The sequence below is a fragment of the Amphiura filiformis genome, chromosome 11 (assembly GCF_039555335.1).
Source record: "Amphiura filiformis chromosome 11, Afil_fr2py, whole genome shotgun sequence".
Taxonomy (NCBI): Eukaryota; Metazoa; Echinodermata; class Ophiuroidea; order Amphilepidida; family Amphiuridae; genus Amphiura; species Amphiura filiformis.
Genome location: NC_092638.1, coordinates 30,742,297 through 30,762,126, shown reverse-complemented (window position 1 = coordinate 30,762,126; position 19,830 = coordinate 30,742,297). Strand labels below are relative to the sequence as shown.

The 19,830-nt window shown below is 38.7% G+C and overlaps 1 protein-coding gene across 1 annotated transcript in view; it reads right to left on the bottom strand.

Annotated features, from left to right (window-relative positions):
• LOC140164716 (large ribosomal subunit protein mL44-like) overlaps positions 1-14,854 on the bottom strand; it is a 30,456-nt gene extending 15,602 nt beyond the window's left edge. Inside the window, exons 1-4 of the mRNA XM_072188073.1 lie at positions 14,743-14,854; positions 6,323-6,443; positions 4,687-4,868; positions 3,525-3,600 (exon numbers count right to left, since the gene is read on the bottom strand). Of these exons, the coding sequence (XP_072044174.1) occupies positions 3,525-3,600; positions 4,687-4,868; positions 6,323-6,443; positions 14,743-14,848 (485 nt within the window). The 5' untranslated portion in view covers positions 14,849-14,854. The remainder of the gene's footprint in view (positions 1-3,524; positions 3,601-4,686; positions 4,869-6,322; positions 6,444-14,742) is intronic.
• Between the last annotated feature and the right edge of the window lie 4,976 nt (positions 14,855-19,830).

The following is a 19,830-nucleotide window of genomic DNA, read 5'->3' as shown; positions in this document are numbered from 1 at the left end:
CCGGCGATGATGCCTCAATTTGTTCACACCAAAGTCCAAAGGCAAAGCGGCCAAAGCCTACTTGAAATCAACTTTCCTGTGTATACACACCCAAAATCCTAATATGTGACCCATCACATCGAAGCACGGCAGTTGTCGTCAAAAATGAACTTACAGGTTTCTTTACCAGACTAAAGGACTGCTTTTAAGCTTTAAAATGACACCTTATCCATTGATGTCGCATGTAGAATGGTGATTTTATGGGACAAATAGAATTCAAATTCCTTATTATTTCCTTTATTTTTCGGGGCACATTTTCTTTATTATCTTTATATGTGGGTTTCCGACAACTGCTGTGTTTCGATGTGATGGGTCACATATAGAACTCACCCAAATGGGTGGATAACACCTAGATTTGCAACACTTCCTACAAAAACTGATCGATCAATACAATGGCCATAAAATACTTAAAAAGGGAATGTAAACTTTTGAATTGACGTTTCCAGGGGGTGGATATTTGATATACGCACCCAAAATCCTAACGTTGGGTGTATTTAGTCATTATACTAGTAAAGAATTCACCTTATTGGGTGGATAACACCTAGGTTGGCAACACTTCCAACAGAAACTGATCAATCAATACACTGAATGGCCATAAAATACTTTAATAGGAAAATTCTTGAATTGACATTTCCAGGGGGTGGCTATTTGGTACACACACCCAAAATCCTAATATTTGAGTGTATTTAATCATTATAGCGTAAAATTTGCCCAATTTGGTGGATAACACTTAAATTGGCAACATTTCCTACAAAAAGTGATCAATATAATGACCAAACAATACTTTATAGGGGAAAATCAACTTCCAAAATTAACGTGTCCAGGGGGTCGTCTAATCGTATTTTCATGAATTTATTTTGGGCCCAGCTAAAGGCCCACCACATACACACACCGGGCCCCACTGCACAGGGTAGCCGGTTTCTGGACACGCTTATGTTTTGGAGGCACCGGGGGAGAGACAAAAGGCTGTGAAAATTAGCAAAACTAAAGAACCCCATCATGTCTTGATACTGGCTGTGATTTGTCACAAAAATGCAATGTTACAGTTAGCCCAATTGGGCTCATAAGGCACTTTGTGGCAACACTGCTCCACTCTCACCTTAATCCACATCCAACATCATTCAACATAGTTACACACATAAAAAATGTACAGAATTGAAAAATACTTGAAAATGACAAATTGAGATTAAATGCTTTTTTCCTAAAGTGTGACAAAGCATTTAGAGGTGACAAATTAAAGCCAGATGGAGCCTGGGAGAGAAGTAGGCCGGTATTCGGTGAGTTCACCAAATAAAACATCCATCTTGACATTAGTCTGGCAATCATGATATGTGCCCTGTTGTTGCGGTGAGATATAGACCTATCTTTGGTTTTGAAGATATGAATTTTAGTGAATATACTAAATTTAGGGTACTTGCACCCCCCCCCCCCACACACACACACCAAAGTTAGTGGGGGTGCCAGGCCCCCTCTCCTTACCCCAGTTCCAGAGCCACTGATATATATGAATGAGATATGATAACCCTAAGCAAAAGTTTAAGGATAAGACACATCAATTGGGGCGAAAATACCATCTTGGCTATAGCAACATAAAATACTGCTAGGCCTATGTGGAACCCCCTTCTCTCACAGTCACACCCCATCCCCCACCCACCCACACACACAACAAAGTGGACAAAACCAAAAATGACTGCCAACTTTAAGGTTTAGGAAATGGAGGAGACAAGAGTGCAGCAACTGATCCATGTTCAATAATTACAAGTCCATGTAAGGAAAAACAAATACTGGGGAAGCATCACAACAAACATACAATGAAACAAGAAATAATTTCCGATTCTAACCGCTATTAATATGACTTTCATGTGAGCACAGAACTGATGAAAAGATGATCGGTGTTCGGTTGTTGTTACCGCTATTAATTAAACCAACCCATGCATATTAAACCAAAGTTTACTTTGATTAACAAGCCCAAACCACTGCCCCCTGGTCTGCACTAATTGGGTGTATCTAAGCATACCATAATATGGACATAACTGTTGACCTTCGGTGACAAGCTATTGTGTTTTATTAGTGGCTTTATCAATGGGTCATTATGAATGAGTTGACCTTGGCGACCTTCCCCCTAACCTCTGTCACTTCCTGCTCTTTGGGGCGTAGTGAATGAATAGAAATACCAACATGTTTTGTTGTGGCTTTTTTTACTTGTAACGAAAACACTTGTGTATGGAGAGGGGTTCACTCCCCTTCCCCTTGTTGACTTAGTACATTGATGCCATGGAGTCTATGTATTGTGAATGTAATTTGATTCACTTGAACAAGTACTGAGATTCTATATGGGTGTCTTTATTACATGTTGCTCATTATAGGGGTAGAGTTCATCTACCTATGCACTTTTCTATGAATCAATTTGATTGCCCATTATTTTGGTCTGCGATTCCTACAAACTATTCAAACTGATTGCAGTATTAATGATTTTTTTAAATAAAAATAAAGACTATATACTTAATATAGATGGATGTGTCCTTGCTTTGAAGAATGTAAAGACAATTGATTTACTTAATTTAATTGTTACGAATAGTAATATTTAACAGAAACATGCAGCAATCAGTTGATCTGGACCTTCACTTTTTTCAGGCCCATACCCATACGCAGGATTTTTGGGGGTCCTGATTTTGAAAAAGTGGGTCTTTTTCCAAGGGGGAGGCGCTAAAGGCATTAGTTAGACATGGTGAAGGGGAGATTCCCTATTGCATAGTATAGAAGCAGGCGATATAATATACACACATCTGATTCCACAATATCTAACTGGGTAATACACACATGATTTTTTCCAGCAAAGTGGGGGTGTATCCACACATGCATAGAAACATAGCATGGTCACGGTTGGATAGTCCCAGTTGAACTTGATGCTTCACTATCCTACTGAGAGACCTGACTCTAATTGGCAAAAGATACATGGTTTTTTAAAAGCATTTTATACATTGTTTGCAATACAATTGTGGGGGGAAAGGAAGTGAGGATGTCCACAGTTGGTTTGTGTCCGCGGTTATCAGAGTGTATCCTGGTGTGCGTCCTCATATGGTGGTGCTTAAAAACATATACAATGCACCCACCCAATACCCCAACATACTAGGCACACACACACCTACTTGTAAGATGTGTGAGTCAGGTCTCTCAGTAGGATAGTGAAGCATCAAGTTCAAGTGGGTCTATGGTCTGGTGCACAGTTTAAGCTGTCCATAGAAAGTCCTCATTTCACTTAGGAGTCACCTCAAAGGTCTTCAGTTTGAAAATTCTAGGTCCTCATTTGCTGTGTTTACAAGTAGGGGTGTGTCTGTCCCGGCATTCAGAGCGAGGACAAGAGTGAGTTTCACACATTCAAAGTGAGGACACTTTGTCCGCACACACGTAGGTGTGTGTGGGGTGGAGATGGGGGAGGTGGGGGTGCACACAAATGTGCATGTATGTGTATTTATTTTGCTTACTTGATGCCTTCCTCTGGTAATCTTGGATAGACCACTCTGAAATATTCCCTGATGTAGTCCGACATAAACACATCACCTGCAACAAAATATAATACAAATTGCATCTATTCAGTGGTGACATTCATGAGTGGGGAGACAAGATGCAGAGTCCCCCCCTTCCCCCAAAAAATAAATAAATAAAAGCACTGTGCTTTGCACATGGCAACACGTGGGGTCCACGGGCCTGCCTTATTGCACCCTCTGAAGTTCCAGGATTTTAGCTTTTCAAAACCTTGAAGGAAATCTGTATATAGTTATATATCCCTAAATTAAACATACCAGACGGTCTATATGAATTTCGGAATATTCCTAACAAAGAAAAAGCACTTTTAATCCTTTGTTTCTGCGATTCAAGGAAGCCGCCATGATAGCTGCTCGCGAATCCTTTATGCCACAAGTGGTAGTGTAACCTTTCACACAGACCTGTGTCACCATGGTCACCTTCGGCTACCTTCGGCGAGCGTGTGTTGACTGTGTTGCTGACAGTATGGCATTCGCGACGCCACAGCGAATTTTGGTTTTTAGTGCTGTTTTTACACTTTTCGTTCTCAAAAGACATTGTTAATCATAAATATTACATTTTTTTATGTTCTTCTGTACTTTTATGGGTAAAAATTGTCACCAAAGTTCACGAGGGACGAGGCTTGTGGCACGGATTTCGCTGGTTTCAAAATCGGGGACCGTTACAGTGTAATAAAAAAATACATCGGGTATCAATATGGCAGCCACCATGGATTGCAAACTTAACGCTGATCGTCGTAAGGAATTAAGAATTTTTCCTTTATTTGGGCGTATAAGCTTGGGACTTTTACTGTTTGTCGTTTTTATTATTACTGCAACTATATAGCCATTGATTAGTTTATGGTACAGATTTCCTTTAAAAGTTGGCTACTTTGATAGAGCTTCCAACTATTTGTGTTGAGACTTGAGCCCACATTTTCATAATATACATGTAGAACGTTTAACCAATATTTTTTTACATTTTTTACATTTTTTACCGACTTCATATGAAAGACCAGTCCCATTTTGTCCAACAGATTCATTTTTCTCCTTAACAAACCAAATCTTCCCCAGGGTAACTGACTAAAGGGGGGGGGGGGCATTACACTTTGGTCCATCATACCTATCTGTGCTAGTAACTGGTTGTCTTCTGCAGGTAACCTGACTTCCTCAGCTTTGTCTTTCACTCCTCCAGTGTCCATTCTCTCTATGTGACTGATATCAGTAAATGCTGTGCGTATGGTAGCTTCATTAAAGTCCTCTCCTATTCTCTTACCAAAAGCAAACAGTTCACTCTGATAATTCCTGCAATAGGATGGATATCTGATCAGCTTGTAATAGATGTGGATTGATATAGAATGGTGTACACACAGCTGGGCCAGGCACCTACGCGGACTGCCCTTAGCGTATCGCATGACTGATGCGCGCTTATGTGAATTTATGCGGACGTAAGTTGGGACTTATTTGACTCGCACAGTAACAAAAACTGAATAATTCTCGCCTATTACAAGCTGAATATCTCTGTGTTAAACATAGTGCATATCTGCCGAATTCGGCAACCTTAACCAAAAACTTTCAGAGGCTATGTACAGGGGGGTTAGAATTTTTTTTTCAACCAAAACTTTTGTTTTCCGTGTTTATAAGTAGTCACATATTTTGAGGGGGTTCTCAAAAAATTTGGGTTAATACACCCCCCTACCTATATGGATAAAAGGTGGTATTTGTTTTTTTCTTCAATAAATGGACAAAATGTGGAATTCACAAGTGTACACCCTGTGCAGTGTGTGAACAGGAGCTTCATACACTTAAAGCAGATTTTAGCCAGTACTTACAAGAACAGCCCATTAGTCATTTGTCCAAAAAGGGTTAAAGTTCGGGTTAGGGCATTTTAGGTTAGGGATAGGGATAAGGTTAAACTAAATTGTGGTTCCTCACGCGAATGTTGAGGATTCCTTGGACAAGTCACACCACAAATGAGACAGTATTACATAGAGCTGGCAGTCAACGGATGCTCCTGAAGAAGATCCGGAAGCTGCCACTTAATTTCCTAGGCCACTGTGTGAAGAAAGAAGATCTGGAGTGTTTATTTCTTACGGGGAAGATTAATGGAAGGAGACACAGAGGGCGCCAGAGGACAACATATCTTAGAATTGCATCCTGGACGGGTGTGGATATTAAACATCAAGCTGTTGAGATTGGCAAAGAACATGATGGATTGGCATTCCATGGTCGCCAACGTCACTGGATATGGCACTTACATGTAGAAAGAGAGAGGGGGATAAGGTTCGGGTAAGGGTTAGCATTAATTAGGATTAGTGTTAAGAATTAGATTAAGGTTAGGACAAGTATTAGGATTAGAGTGGTTAGATTTTGGGTTAGGGCTATGTTTAGGGTTAGGGTTAGGGTTAGGATTAGGACTTACAACATCATGGACTGCCTTTTAAGGAGAGCGAGAGCAAGCGCTCTCTACTGCTCTCCTTAAATCTAATATAGGAAGAGTGATTTTTAGCTCTCCTTAGTTGACCATTCTCTATTTACGTTCTATTGTAAACTGCGCTAAACAGCTTTCCTTGCGGTTCCAGAAGAGCTATTTAATGCTCTCCTGCAAATTCAAAAAGACAGTCCCTGCAACATGTAGGTTATAGTTAGGGTGAAGTTAATATGGTTAGATTAGAGTAAGGTCAAAGAGTAGAGTCTTTAACTAAGCTATAATGATCCTTCGGACTATGGACTTGCAACCATACTTACAAACAACTTACCAGTTTTCTTTGTGTGATCTTGGTTTTGGAGATTCTGGTCCATATTTAGTATCAATTGACTTAATCTGGTTGCGGAGCTTAAATAACATGGGTCTAAACCATTGTGCATGGTGCCGCACACCTGAAATACAACAGAGTTGATCATCAGCATTTCAAGGTTCAACTTTCAGATATATCGTACGGTATTCAATTTAATTAGCACCCTGAGTGCATGAGACCCAATCCACACTAAAAATGTAGTATATTTTCGTCATCGTGTCGTAAAATTTACCCGATTATCACACAATTATGATATAAATGAATGATGAGAGCATTCATGTGAGCAGCACCTCATCATCAAACGGCTCGCCAAAAATCACTTGCCCCCGCCCTCTCGCTCGCCAAAAATTCTTTCCCCCCCCCCTTCTTGGCCCCGCCAAAAATTCTTTGCCCCCCCCATTGTGCATGCCAAATTTTTGGGATCCCAATTTACAAACCTTAAATGGTCTAGATACATGTTGCGAGCGCAACGAGCAGGAAAATTTGCATATATTTACGCGCTTCCGTACTGTTTTCCTTTTTAGAGCGTTTTATGTAAAAGGTGCCGCATGAATGTGTGCCAAAAATCGCTTGCCCCCCCACCTCTTGGCTTGCCAAAAATCGATCTCAGGCAAGGGTAAACACAATTACAAACAGCAAATATACACATAAACAATGAGGAAATACATCATGGCGGTGAGAAAACAGTTATATGACTTCTTGGACATTCCACTTTGGCTCATGTCTCGAGTTGAAGATCGAGTACAATGTAAGATGACATGAGAACTGACTTGGTAATTTGGTCTTTCAATACCTTGAATTTTTTTGGGGTGTTAAGTTGTTTTGACAAACGAGTCAGCCTATTTTTGTTGTCGGTGTCAATCAAGCCTCTAGAGCCGACTTCGATGGCAATTAACGAGCAATCATACCCGGCGTCGGTAATGTCGGAAACAAGGGAAGCGTACCGATCATGTTTGATAGAGTTGGCTTTACCAATGTTCGGCTCACATCAAATGGCATCGACAATTCAAACAGAATGACTCGCTTGTCTGTAGGCCAAAATAAAACAATGTCAGGTTTTTGGGATGTGGCAATTATGTTGGGCGGTATTGTACCGCCACCGATGGTATTATTTTCAATGTCGGCATAGACTTGTAGATTGCCACACTTAAACGATCCAGCCTCTTTGAATGTGGATAGAAATATACGAATAACATTATTATGTCTCCATAAGTACCGCCGATCAAGCATATTTTGGCAATTATTGAGTATGTGCAGTAAGGTACCTTTACCTTTACAAAGAGGACGAGGAAGGTAGGATATCTATGGAGGCGTTAATAGCGAACTTTAACACACCTTTGGGTAAAGAATATATCAAAGATTTCCAGGTTAAATCGGTTTCACATTTTTCCAACAGCTTAGGGATCCCGGGGGTGCCACTGTAATGGTGAAGGGGGGTATCAGGCGCCATCTGTGGACTCACAAAAAGCACCCTAAACAAGTATTGCTGAGACTGAAATTTGCACCCCTAAACAAGTATAAGTAGCGTGATTTGCTACCCTAAACAAGTACATGTAGTTGTCTTTTCTCTACCCCTAAACAATTGATGCAATTATTACCCCTAACAACACTAAGAAACAGGTGCTTTTAACCATAAAATAAGTAAGAAGCTGTTGCCTTGGTCAATTTTGGAAATAACTTGACTAAAAACGTGTTTTTGCTTCCTTTATTAAATAAATGCATGTTATGAAAAGCTTGAACATGTTGAATGTAAAAGTGTCAACTTCAAAGGTTCATAACTTGAAAACTGAGCCCCCTACTGTATCAAGAGATAGAGCTCTTTAAAATAAAGCTTTTCTGAAAAAATTGGACAGAGCTCCACTGCCTGACAGAGAAATTTAAGGTTTCCAAGAGCTTGCTTTTTAATCACAAGTCACTTATTCACAGAGCTTACCTATAGTACTAGTAGTAGCCTCCATTAAAACAATAGTTTAAGGGTGCATGCCACTAAATCCGCGTGTGAAGCGGTTTCCGGTAAAAGTTTATCACGACTATAGTCCCAACTTTGCATTAAAAATGTGCAAAATCGGTACAATATTAACAATTTTAGTGTTGCAAATCGTGTTTTGCTAGAACTTGTGAATGTGATCTCTACTAATTTGAACAGAAAACGCGAAAATTTGAGTGATGTTTACGATGATGAGCGCATGAACACACGAGGTCAAAACGCGGTTAGCAGTCGGACGTAAACAAGGGAAAATCGGGTCTTTTTATATAGCGCTATTTTTCTCAAAAAGTAGACCTAAAATATGGTGTCATTTTCAGATATGTTATGCAGAATTTTGTTCTGATTAAGATGATATCAAATATACATGTATATTTCTAAGTAAGACGTAACTCGACTTATAGCCTAAAACGTGACCCCTATTTTGCACGTAAAGTCTATGGAAAGCTATTTTGTGGCATGTACCCTTTTAAGGATGCACAACTATGTTTTCTCAAAATTTGAGTTGGCAAAATCGCTAAAAAAGTAAGTCCTAAATTTATTAATTTATTCAATTTGGCAACTGCGTTTGCGAAAAAACAAACAACCAGGTTTTGAATTTGGAGTTAATAGGACATCAGTAAAGTGGTCAAACATCGCTTTTTGGTATTTATCAATTATTAATTTAAATTAATAAGACTGGCAACCCACTAATTTCAGAAAATCATTGATCAATACATCATTAAAACAGTCAAGTGTCAATGTCAATTAGAATACTACTATGATAAGCACAAATAGACCTAAATAGTTAACTAAATACCTTCAGAAGACAAAGCATGTGTAGCAGTTAGATAGTTAATAAAAAATATTAATGTGCATGAAAAATCGGCAAGTTGGAAGAAAATCATTTCGAAACCATCTTGTAGGCCTATATAGTTTTTTTAATGTGCATGCATCATGCGAAAGTCGGGAGAAAAACAAAGTCCGAAACCATCTTGTAGGCCTATTTTTTGCACCGATAGAGCTAAATAGTTAACTAAATACCTTCAGAAGACATAGCATTAGATGGTTGAGTAAAATATTAATGTGCATGAAAAATCAGCAAGTCGGAAGAACATTATTTCGGAAACCATCTTGTAGGCCTAGCCATATAATTTTTTAATGTGCATGCATCATGCGAAAGTCGGGAGAATAACGCAGTCGGAAACCACCTTGTAGGCTTATTCTATTGCACCAATAGAGCTAAATAGTTAGCTGAATACCTTTAGAAGACATAGCATCAGATGGTTAAGTAAATATTAATGTGAATGAAAAATCAGCAAGTCGGAAGAACATTATTTCGGAAACCATCTTGTAGTCCTAGCCATATAATTATTTTAATGTGCATGCATCATGCGAAAGTCGGGAGAATAACGCAGTTGGGTTAAGTGTCTAGCGTCGAAAGAATTGAGTCCGTTGGCAAAGCCCCGGGGCAAAACTACCCTAAGTACGTAAGAGCTCCAAAAACATACCCTTTTACACCAATTTTACATGGATTTGATACCCTATTCGCGTTACGCACGTAACGTGCCCTAGTCTGAAAAAATACCCTTTTTACGTGAATTTACGGACGCGCCTGATACCCCCCTTCACCATTCGAGTGGCCCCCCGGGTTAGGGATATCCCCAATTAATAATGATTAATTAGTGCATACATGTAGGTGGCAATGTAAATCTGAATGCATTTTTCTCAAAATGGACCTTATTCACATAAAATACCCCACAACAAATGTCTGAAGTTGGATTTTGTCCAATGTGCCAGGATATGTTCACAACATAGTGATGCATCAGTCTCACCCTTCAAAAAAAATTTATGTAATCGCGTTCACGATATACAGGGTGCGCCAAAAAAGTTGATATTTTTAATTAAAATTTAATTAATCATTCATATTTTCCCAATACTACTTCCTACCATTTTCAAAATGCAAAAATTAGTTTCCTTGTGCAATTTCCTTTCAGAAAATACATACCGTATTCATTCCAATAAGCGCCCATGCCCCAATAAGCGCCCACCTGGGGTATTTTCAATGGGTAGGCCTTAGACGTCGATACAGTGTCAAATAGCTGGGATTAGAAAGTCCTGTGTAAACTAGCAATACATTTTCTGCATCAGTAAAGCTACTAGAACGTCTCAGGACCTTTTTTACGTAAATTTGTTTCTAATAAACGCCTGTTGGGAAAAAGTTAGGCAAACCATGTAAAAAAATAAGCGCCCACCCAGAATGAATTTGTTAAGCGCCCTGGGCGCTTATTGGAATGAATACGGTACATTTATTATGATACAGTGAATATTAAAGGAGATATGGACTTTTGCAGTTTTTACACGTGATTGGTTTGACTTCTGTGCATTTAGAGGCAACCCGTGGACGTGGCACAAAATGTAATGAGAAACTAATATAATGTGGAATATGAAATTGATCAATTTTGAAGTCAATCTTGTTTCTTTGAGTAATTGGCTCTAAAATGAGACATTGAAAAGCTCAATGGATGACAAGGGGTCATGAAGATAGGCCCTACAATAATTTATTCAAACCAACACTATGGAATTCTTACATTTTCCTATGCAAATAGTTCTGCTGATCCACATGGTCCTGATCCACATGCTCCTCCACCCCATCAATTTTCAATTCCAGCTGATGCCATTTATTTTTATTCTTTAGCTTTAAAATGAGACCCAAAGTAGCTCAATAGGACAAGGGGTTATTGATATGACATTTTTCATTCGCCTACAACTGTACATTCGGAAAATTGTAACACCTCCACCTAAATTGGGGTACCAACTTGTGACATACACCCATCGAATGTGTGTCATCGGCCTGGTCATCAGCCCTCAGACTGTAGGAACCCATGGATTCGATCCATGTACTTGTGACATGCGACCAGAAGCTACAGTATTTTGGACATGTTGCCAGGCGAGAAGGAATCATTCTAGAGAAAGTGATCATGTTCGGAAAAGTTGAGGGAAAAAGAAGCAGAGGAAGACAGAGACTCAGGTGGACAGATGGGATTATTTCGTTTAACCAAAATGTCAATTTACAGCTGTTACACCAAAGCACAAGATCCACTTGAATACTCAGAGTAGATCGACGACGATGATGAAATACGTAATCTTTTCACGTTTCAGTGAAGCGACCTCGATGGCCATCATTGCTATTCATCATGTCCATTGGAATGAGAGGGAATTGAATAGATGCGTGTTCGACTGTTCGGCACAACAGAAATTAAATGTTAAATTTAAAATTAACACAAACACAATCATGAATAGAAATTAGCATCTCATGAATGCGCCACCAATCTTTAGAAATAATAAAACCTGCTTTTAGACGGAATGAGCTCATTTGGACTGGACTTACATCAAATCACGAGGGCTCCCAGACACAAGCCAAATTCTACCTAAAAGCGGGCAGCCTTATTTCTATAGATCTGCTGCGCATTCAAATTGCATTGTATTGCATCGTAATTACAAGCCGACGACGAACGTCGGCTTGTTCTGTCTCTTCCCAATTCTTCTTCTTCTGGCAACTCGTGACATTTTGCGTGACTTGCCACGTTTCGCCCTAGCTCTCTTATGCTTTGACAGATTTCAACCATACTTGAGCCACATGACCACTGGGCTAGATCAAACCATCCATTTGACTTTGACCTGGCTTTGACCTTTGAACTTGACCTTATGGCCAAAAATGTTGATTTCACAAAAAATGCTACTCCTTCCACAAATTTCATGCGATGTGGACATGGTTATATCATGTGATTCGACTCAAGTCGGTGTCTATAGGGTGTGCTCAGATAAGGGGTCAAAGGTCATTAAGGGGTCATTTCCGGTCAAAGTCTAAAAAATATTCAAAAAATCACTGTCTTTACAAATTACATAGCAGGGAATCGCCATTAGCACACATGCATCTCTACTAGCCAGGGTCTTTAGGATGCCTACAGTTTTGGGGTCAAAGGTCATTAAGGGGTTACTTCCTGTCAAAAACCAAAATGTTCAAAAGATTTTTATCTCAAAATGTAAACAGACCAGAGTAATATAACCATCAAACATGAATCGGTGTTACTTGATGTATACATGGTATTTTTATTTTGGGGGTCAAAGGTCATTAAGGGGTCACTTCCTGTTTTTAGCTGAATAACTTCAAGAATTTTTATCTCAAGCACTGAACATGTTAGAATTTTTTAATTAAAATTGGAACAATGCATTTTGTCGGTGTACATCAGGTTTTTTTTTCATTGAGGTCAAAGGTCATTAAGGGGGTCAAAAGGTCAATCAGAAATTTAAAAAAAAATCAAAATCCATGTATAAGTTCCGATTAAGCTGAAATTCACCAGGAATAGTTCTTATGACATCCTAAGCACAATGCAATAGCAGTTGACCCCATCCGTGACCTAGGGGTCAAGTTAAATTGACTCATTAATGTTATATTTACTGCCGGCGGCTTGTACTCAGAATCTATTGACTCTAGTTTCATTTGTGTCTATACTATGCTATGTTTTCAAGCAAATATATTTTGCACCTGTCTTCAGTTTCATGCTACGTTTATTGTTCCGGCCCATGCACACCACGCAGTGCGCCTGTTCTCACTCATGGTCGTGCGCCATGAATTGGGGGCCAAATGCGTTACATACTAAAAAATTCAACAATTGACATGTTTTTATACTAAAACTGATCTAATTCATATTCTGTTCATCAAAACCCTATAAAATTATACATCACTGTAAAGCTTAGAGTACCAGGAATACACACATACAGATATTTGGTCAATATACAGGGTGCCACAAATGTCATATAGGGTGGAAAAGTTAAATTTTGGTTCAAAAAGTATACAATTTTGTTCCTCTCTTATTTACTAACATAAACACCTGGTCTGTTAAAACCTTTTTAGATGTGCTAATACCATTGTAGACTTTCAAAAAAAGCAAACTTGTAATGATGAGTTATGTTGCCTAACTGAGATACAGGGTGTTCAAAAGTCGTACAAAATTTTTATGATTTTTATTATATTTTCAATCAAAACTTTTTTCCTTCATGCCCTACACAAAAACCAATGGCATATTTGAATTCCTCATCAAATTTCCTTCTAAGAAATGATAACTTTTACGGAAGTAGGGTAACTTATTCAAGAAATATGACATTCAGAACGTTTCGGAGCAATAAATGCATGCTTAGTACAGTAAGGTATAGGAAAAGCCTAGAACCCATGACACAGAATGCAGCACATTTACAACAAATTAAACTAGCTTGGAGTAAAATTGGTCACATTACCTACTAGACATAAATACCAAAACAATGGTACATAATCCATCCCAATACCTTGCTGGGTTACGAAGTTAGAGTAAAAAATAAATTCGAGAGGCACTAATAATCAATATTCCCTATACTTTAACACATGCCTCAACCGTATTCGCCTCAACCGTATTCGCCGCCACCCCTGACAATACTTCGTTTGAATTGCAATATCTCAAGAAGGAAATGTAGTGTGAAGTTGTTACTTTCCAAAATGTTAGCTAGATAAATTAGAAACAAAATGAGACCAAAACTGGTTCAGTACCCCTCTCCATTCTTGAGATCTGGTATAGAATGTCCTGAAAAAAATGTAAAAATGTAACACCGCCACCTTTTCCTATACCCCAATTCATGACGCACGACCTCATGTGAGCATTGCACTTTTAAGGAAGGAAGGAAGGAAGGAAGGAAGGAAATTCGCCGAAAATAGGTGATCAAAAGCGATTGGAATGTTACAAAAACTTGTACAGATCGCATTCAGCTTACTTCATATGAGATGATCTTTGGAAAAATATGGCATAATTTGTCATGGTGCTTGGGGAATGCCATGTAGTAAAATACTTTTAAAAAACGTTGTGGCAATTCATGATTGACAACTAAAAATCGGTGTGTCGTTCGTATCCTCCGCTGTCACTCAGTTTCTTATCCACTCACTACGTCCTCACAAAAGCTTTGTGTTGATTACGTAATGTGTTATGGCAAATTGCAATTTAGGTACAATGAAATAATGAGTATAGGGCGGGTTCCGGGGCAGGTTTCTTCTTCGTCTTACGTACATGACTACATGTACATGTACATGATGTAACACTAACAGTATTGTAAATAATTGTTAAAAAACGGTTTCTCTACCTATGGCGCTCTAGCTGAAATACAGCAAGATAATGTAAGATAGTAAATGTAAACCTGTATTTTAGCTAGAGTATCTCAAGCTAAGGGCTCCGATTTCTGCGTTGAACTTGAAGTTGGTGTGTATTTCATGATATGGAGCAGAATTCGGCAGCCTGATAATTAAGTGGCAGCGGATATTACCAGCGTAATCTACACCTTTGGTTGGGGTTACATCACCAATATCATATTAACAGATCCAAAATATACTTACCTATACTCCACGGTAACCGTCCTCCTTGCTCTGTGAGCAAAAGCTTTGCAAAACGGCAATAATTTCTGCCGTGATGTATCGCATGTTTTGCAATGTAAGTCGCCATTGCGGTTTGCTTCCTTTCCAAATAGGAGAACCATCAGCGCGATCGCACAGGGAACCAGCGGGAACCTCTATGGCATTCAGCTTTCGGATCAATACTCAAAAGATAGAACTTTTATTTAATTCTGAAAACTCAATGGAGATGAAAAATCTTGCAAAATTTGCAAAGAGTTTAATTATGTACTCTAAGTAATTTCCTCTTTCTATTTTTCTCATTTAACATTTCTTCTCATCTACCTAAACTTTAGGCCTACTTCTCCCCCCCCCCGTCTCTCTCCCATTCTTTTCTCCATCACTTTCGTTTAATTTCTTGTAAAACCCTTTTTCATGTTCTTGATAGATTTTAATAAATTTTGTATTTAGTAGTAGGCCTAATAGATTTTGTATTTGGATTTGGGTCATTGGGTCATTGAGTGAGAGCATGATTTTTGGCATTCGGTGACACCCGAATGTAACTCGAAAAATATGGGGTGGGTGAGAACTAGACTCTCCGTAGTCCACTTGCCCATTTTGTATACTTTGGCTATAATTACATTTAAGCATAAAACTCTGATTTGTATTAATTGTGTGCAATTGATAGAATTTCACATCATTCTGATCTTTTCAGTCACCGTACTCCCTCTGTTTACTAGCTTCCCAATTGGGATTTTAACTCGGGCTTTCGCGATTAATAACCTGGTAGATTCTAAAATCAGAATTGTTCAGTACTGAAATGCCATTATAATAATTAATATGTTGCAAACAGTTGCATTCAATAATATAAGCATGCATGCCATTCATAATATGTTGCATTCAATAATATAAGCCTACGTATAGTTTATACTGTTACTGTCACTAATAATATAATATAATAAACCTTTTCATACCCATTTATTAGTATTTTGATGTCATAGATATAAAGTATAATTTCGAGTTCAATGCGTTCATCATGATTAATATAATACTGAACACATCCTACATGTTTATTTTATCAAAAATCGACTATGGCATAGTCTAGGTAAGGTGAGAACATGACCTTTTAATGGAACCTTTGGGTCAGCGGCGTAACTGGGATTTTTTTTCCAGGGGGGGGCAAGCCTGTATGGGGCGGGGCCCAAATCCACCAAATTTCCCTGCACTTGGGGGGGGGGGCAAATAGACAATTTTGCCAGGCTTAATAATCGTACTTGGTATTGCATGCGCATATCGTATCTCTCTGCCCATCCTCTCCCTCTGTCCCCCCTCTCTCTCCTCTCTTTTTTCCTCTTTCTCCCTCCTTTTCCTCTTTTTCCTTGCACTAGGGGCGGGGCCCAAATAGGCACTGCCCCCCCGGCACTGCAGCTACGCCACTGCTTTGGGTGTGAGAGCCGAAACAGCGCCACAGAAACCTCGAACATCGAATTTCTAGTTCGAAATGGCTCATATCTTTGGGTTTTTTTCCAACAAAATCAGTGATAAATAAAAGTTGCTGTTCAAATTGAACTTGTAAGGGCTTTTGGATGACAGATCAAATGGAAAAAATCTTCGGGTGGCAGGGCATATTGGGGTCTTTGTTGACAGCGACGCTGAAAAAGGGGTCTTAACAGCCCTACATACGCGTCACCTCACCTCCAAAGTGGAAATCCCCCGGGGTCGAGATCGAGATAATTTGAAGGGAACCCGGGTATAAAATTGTTGCCAAATATGGAAACTCATATTTTTAAACAATTACAAATGTCATCAAATTTTACCCCCTTCTCCCCTGAAAGTAATCTCTCCCCTCAGTGGCGTAACTAGCGGGGGAGGGTGGGGGGGGGAGGGGGCAGGGGCGGGAGCAATTTGAACCAGGGCCGTTCCTATAGGGATTTTGCCGCCCTAGGCAAAGCCTCTCCCTGCCGCCCCACCAAAGCATACCAAAAGTGTTAAGGCCGGGTTTTCTGTTTCTCTTTTCGCCCCTTTTTATTTTTCCTCCCATTTTTCTTTTTATCCGCCCTCATTTTTTTTTTCCCTTTCTTTCTCCATTCTCGTTTTTTTCTTTTTTCGCCTTTTTTTGCGCCCCTCTGCGTTTGCCGCCCTAGGCGACCGCCTTACCTGGCCTAATGGTCGGAACGGCCCTGATTTGAACCCTTAGTGCCCCCTGCTTGCCCTCTCCCCTCCCCCCCCCAATGAAAAAGGTAAAGTAGGCCTCTGAGGGTTAACCTCATAGTGGTCATTTTACTAACAAAACCCCCAATTTTTGCGCGCTTCGCACACATTCCACTTTTGTGCCATATACCGTAATTATATAACCAGTATAGCTTCCATTATTCCTTTAATTATGCCAATTTTTTGCGCGCTTCGGGCGCATTTGTACCATAAACTTCTAGAAATCTACGCCACATTCCACTGAGCAGAAGACTCCTCAGACCTTCTGTCGCCCAGTGCGACGAGGGTGTTGATGCGCTTCACAAACTCAAACAGCGTGAACGATGCCTGCCCCCTCATGTTTTCCCCCGCTTGCCCCACCCGCACCCCGCCAAATGAAAATGTCTATAGTTACGCCACTGCTCCCCCTCTGATAAAATCCTGGCTATGCCATGCACAGTGCCACTGAATTGACTCATTTTATTAATATTTATGAAATTTGAAAAGTAGGCCTCTCATGGCAAAAGGGCCTATAATATATTAACTATAACATTTTTTGAGAAATGGCACCCCAGGAAGGTCCATGGATAGGCCTACTATATCTACCTATTAAAATCATAAAACACAAATATGCCAAATTAGGATGTGTTATGGCCTACAAGTATCTCGAAAAAGTCAATTATTATAGTTAGGCCCTTTTGCCATGCTATGATAATTTTGCAGCATTTTATACGGTATTTTGAAAGAGCTTATATTTTGGCAACATGCAACACAGGATCTATCATAGATGAATGCGATGAAAGGTCATAAAACTATAAATCATGCATGGGTACCAAACATTTTATTTATTTATTTATTTATTTATTTATTTATTTATTTATTTATTTATTTATTTATTTATTTATTTATTTATTTATTTATTTATTTATTTATTTATTTATTTATTTATTTATTTATTTATTTATTTATTTATTTATTTATTTATACCCCTTAGCTTAGACACTTGCAAGTGCTGACTATTAATTTTTTTACATTAAAGCATTAACATTTTTACTTTTACTTAAAATTTTATATGAAAATTGGAAAAAATGGACTGATTCCAGATAGTGAGGAGGGAGGCCGATGCGAAACTAAGGCCAAAAAAATATATTGTTGTGTTGCCCTCAAGTAGGAAAATGGGAAATTTGGGTCGGACAGTCGGATTTTTTTTAACCTTCAGTTTTTAAAATAAAAATCCCCTCAAATATTAAATACGGTGATGCTTCTTCAAAGGGACATTTGTCAATTTTGACTTCTGGATACCTGTTAGACATCAATTAAAGACTAGTCTTTCAATAAAATATTAATTTTAAGTGAAAAACATTGAGTTTTTGAACAAATCTGTAAAAATCATCATTCAAAAAAAAAAAAAAAAAAAAAAAAAAAAATGCGACCCTGATTTTTCAGGATTTAGGGCAGGACGGTTTTGGCCTAATTATTTATTCGCCTTCAGCCTATGGCCCAAGGCAAGGGATGCGATAATGACCCGGGATATGTAAATGAATCTGAATCTTGAAATGTAGCCTACCGGTAGGCCTATAGAGACACCACAGACCAGAAAAACTTTTTTCTGTGGGTCTGTGGACGCAGACACCGGCATCACAGACACTCAAAATAATTTTACACAGTTTTTGCTTTCCCTGTTTAGACAAAAAACTATGTAGACAAAAAGCAAACAAAGTAGCTTCATGTGTATTGTGTAGGGCCTGGGGCTGTAGGGTTCTGCAACTGCTGGTTCTGCAGAACTTTAATTCAACTAGAGGCAAATGGTGGTCATAGACCACAAACCTAGCTGGGGCATGTTGGTGTTGTGGAGGTATCTGACCCCTGCAAAATGTTCCAAAAATGTTCCCCTGTCATGAGGCTTGTTGTCACCGAGTTTTGAGTCCGGTACTCCTCACAGATGTCCAGAAAATGCAATTCTAAGATTTGACCCAGATGACCTTTGACCAGACCCCTGCAAGATGTTCCATAATTCACCCCTGGTCATGAGTTGTCACCGAGTTTGAGCCCTGTACCTCTTACAGATGTCCAGATAACGCAATTCTAAGATTTGGCCCCAGAATGATGTCTTTTGAGCTGACCCGTGCAAAATGTTCCAATATGTTCCACAGGTCATGAGGTTGTCACCGAGATTGAGCCCCGTACCCTTACAGATGTCCAGATATTGAAATTCGAAGATTTGACCCCAGCTGACCTTTGACCTGATCCATGCAAAATATTCCAAAATGTTACTCTTCTCATCAAGTTTATTGTCACTGAGTTTGATAAAAAAAATTCGGGAAAAAAAAAATTCGGGAAAAAAAAAAATTCGGAAAAAAAAAAATTTCGGAAAAAAAAAATTTGAAAAAAAAAAATTTCGGAAAAAAAAAAAATTAGGAAAAAAAAATTTTCGGAAAAAAAAAAAATTTCAAAAAAAAAAAAATTCGGAAAAAACAAATTTCAAAAAAAAAATTTCGAAAAAAAAAATTCGGAAAAAAAAAATTTCGGAAAAAAAAAAAATTCGGGAAAAAAAAAAATTTCGGAAAAAAAATTTCACAAAAAAAAAATTTTCGGAAAAAAAATTTCAAAAAAATTTTGGAAAAAAAAAAAAATTCGGAAAAAAAAGAACAAAAAAAAAAATTTCGGAAAAAAAAGAACAAAAAATTTCTATTTCCCTTCATTCTCTTCAAAAAAAATCCCAATTTCCCTTAATTCTCTTCAATTTCCCTTAACTTCCCTCAATTTCCCCTCATTTTCCCAAATTTCGGGACTAAACTCTTTTCCAGTATGGGGCGGTATAGGCCCTCCCCTCACCAAGTATCATAGCCATGCGACAAACAATGTAGACGTAACAGCATTTTTTAGCGTTTGTTACTAACGGAC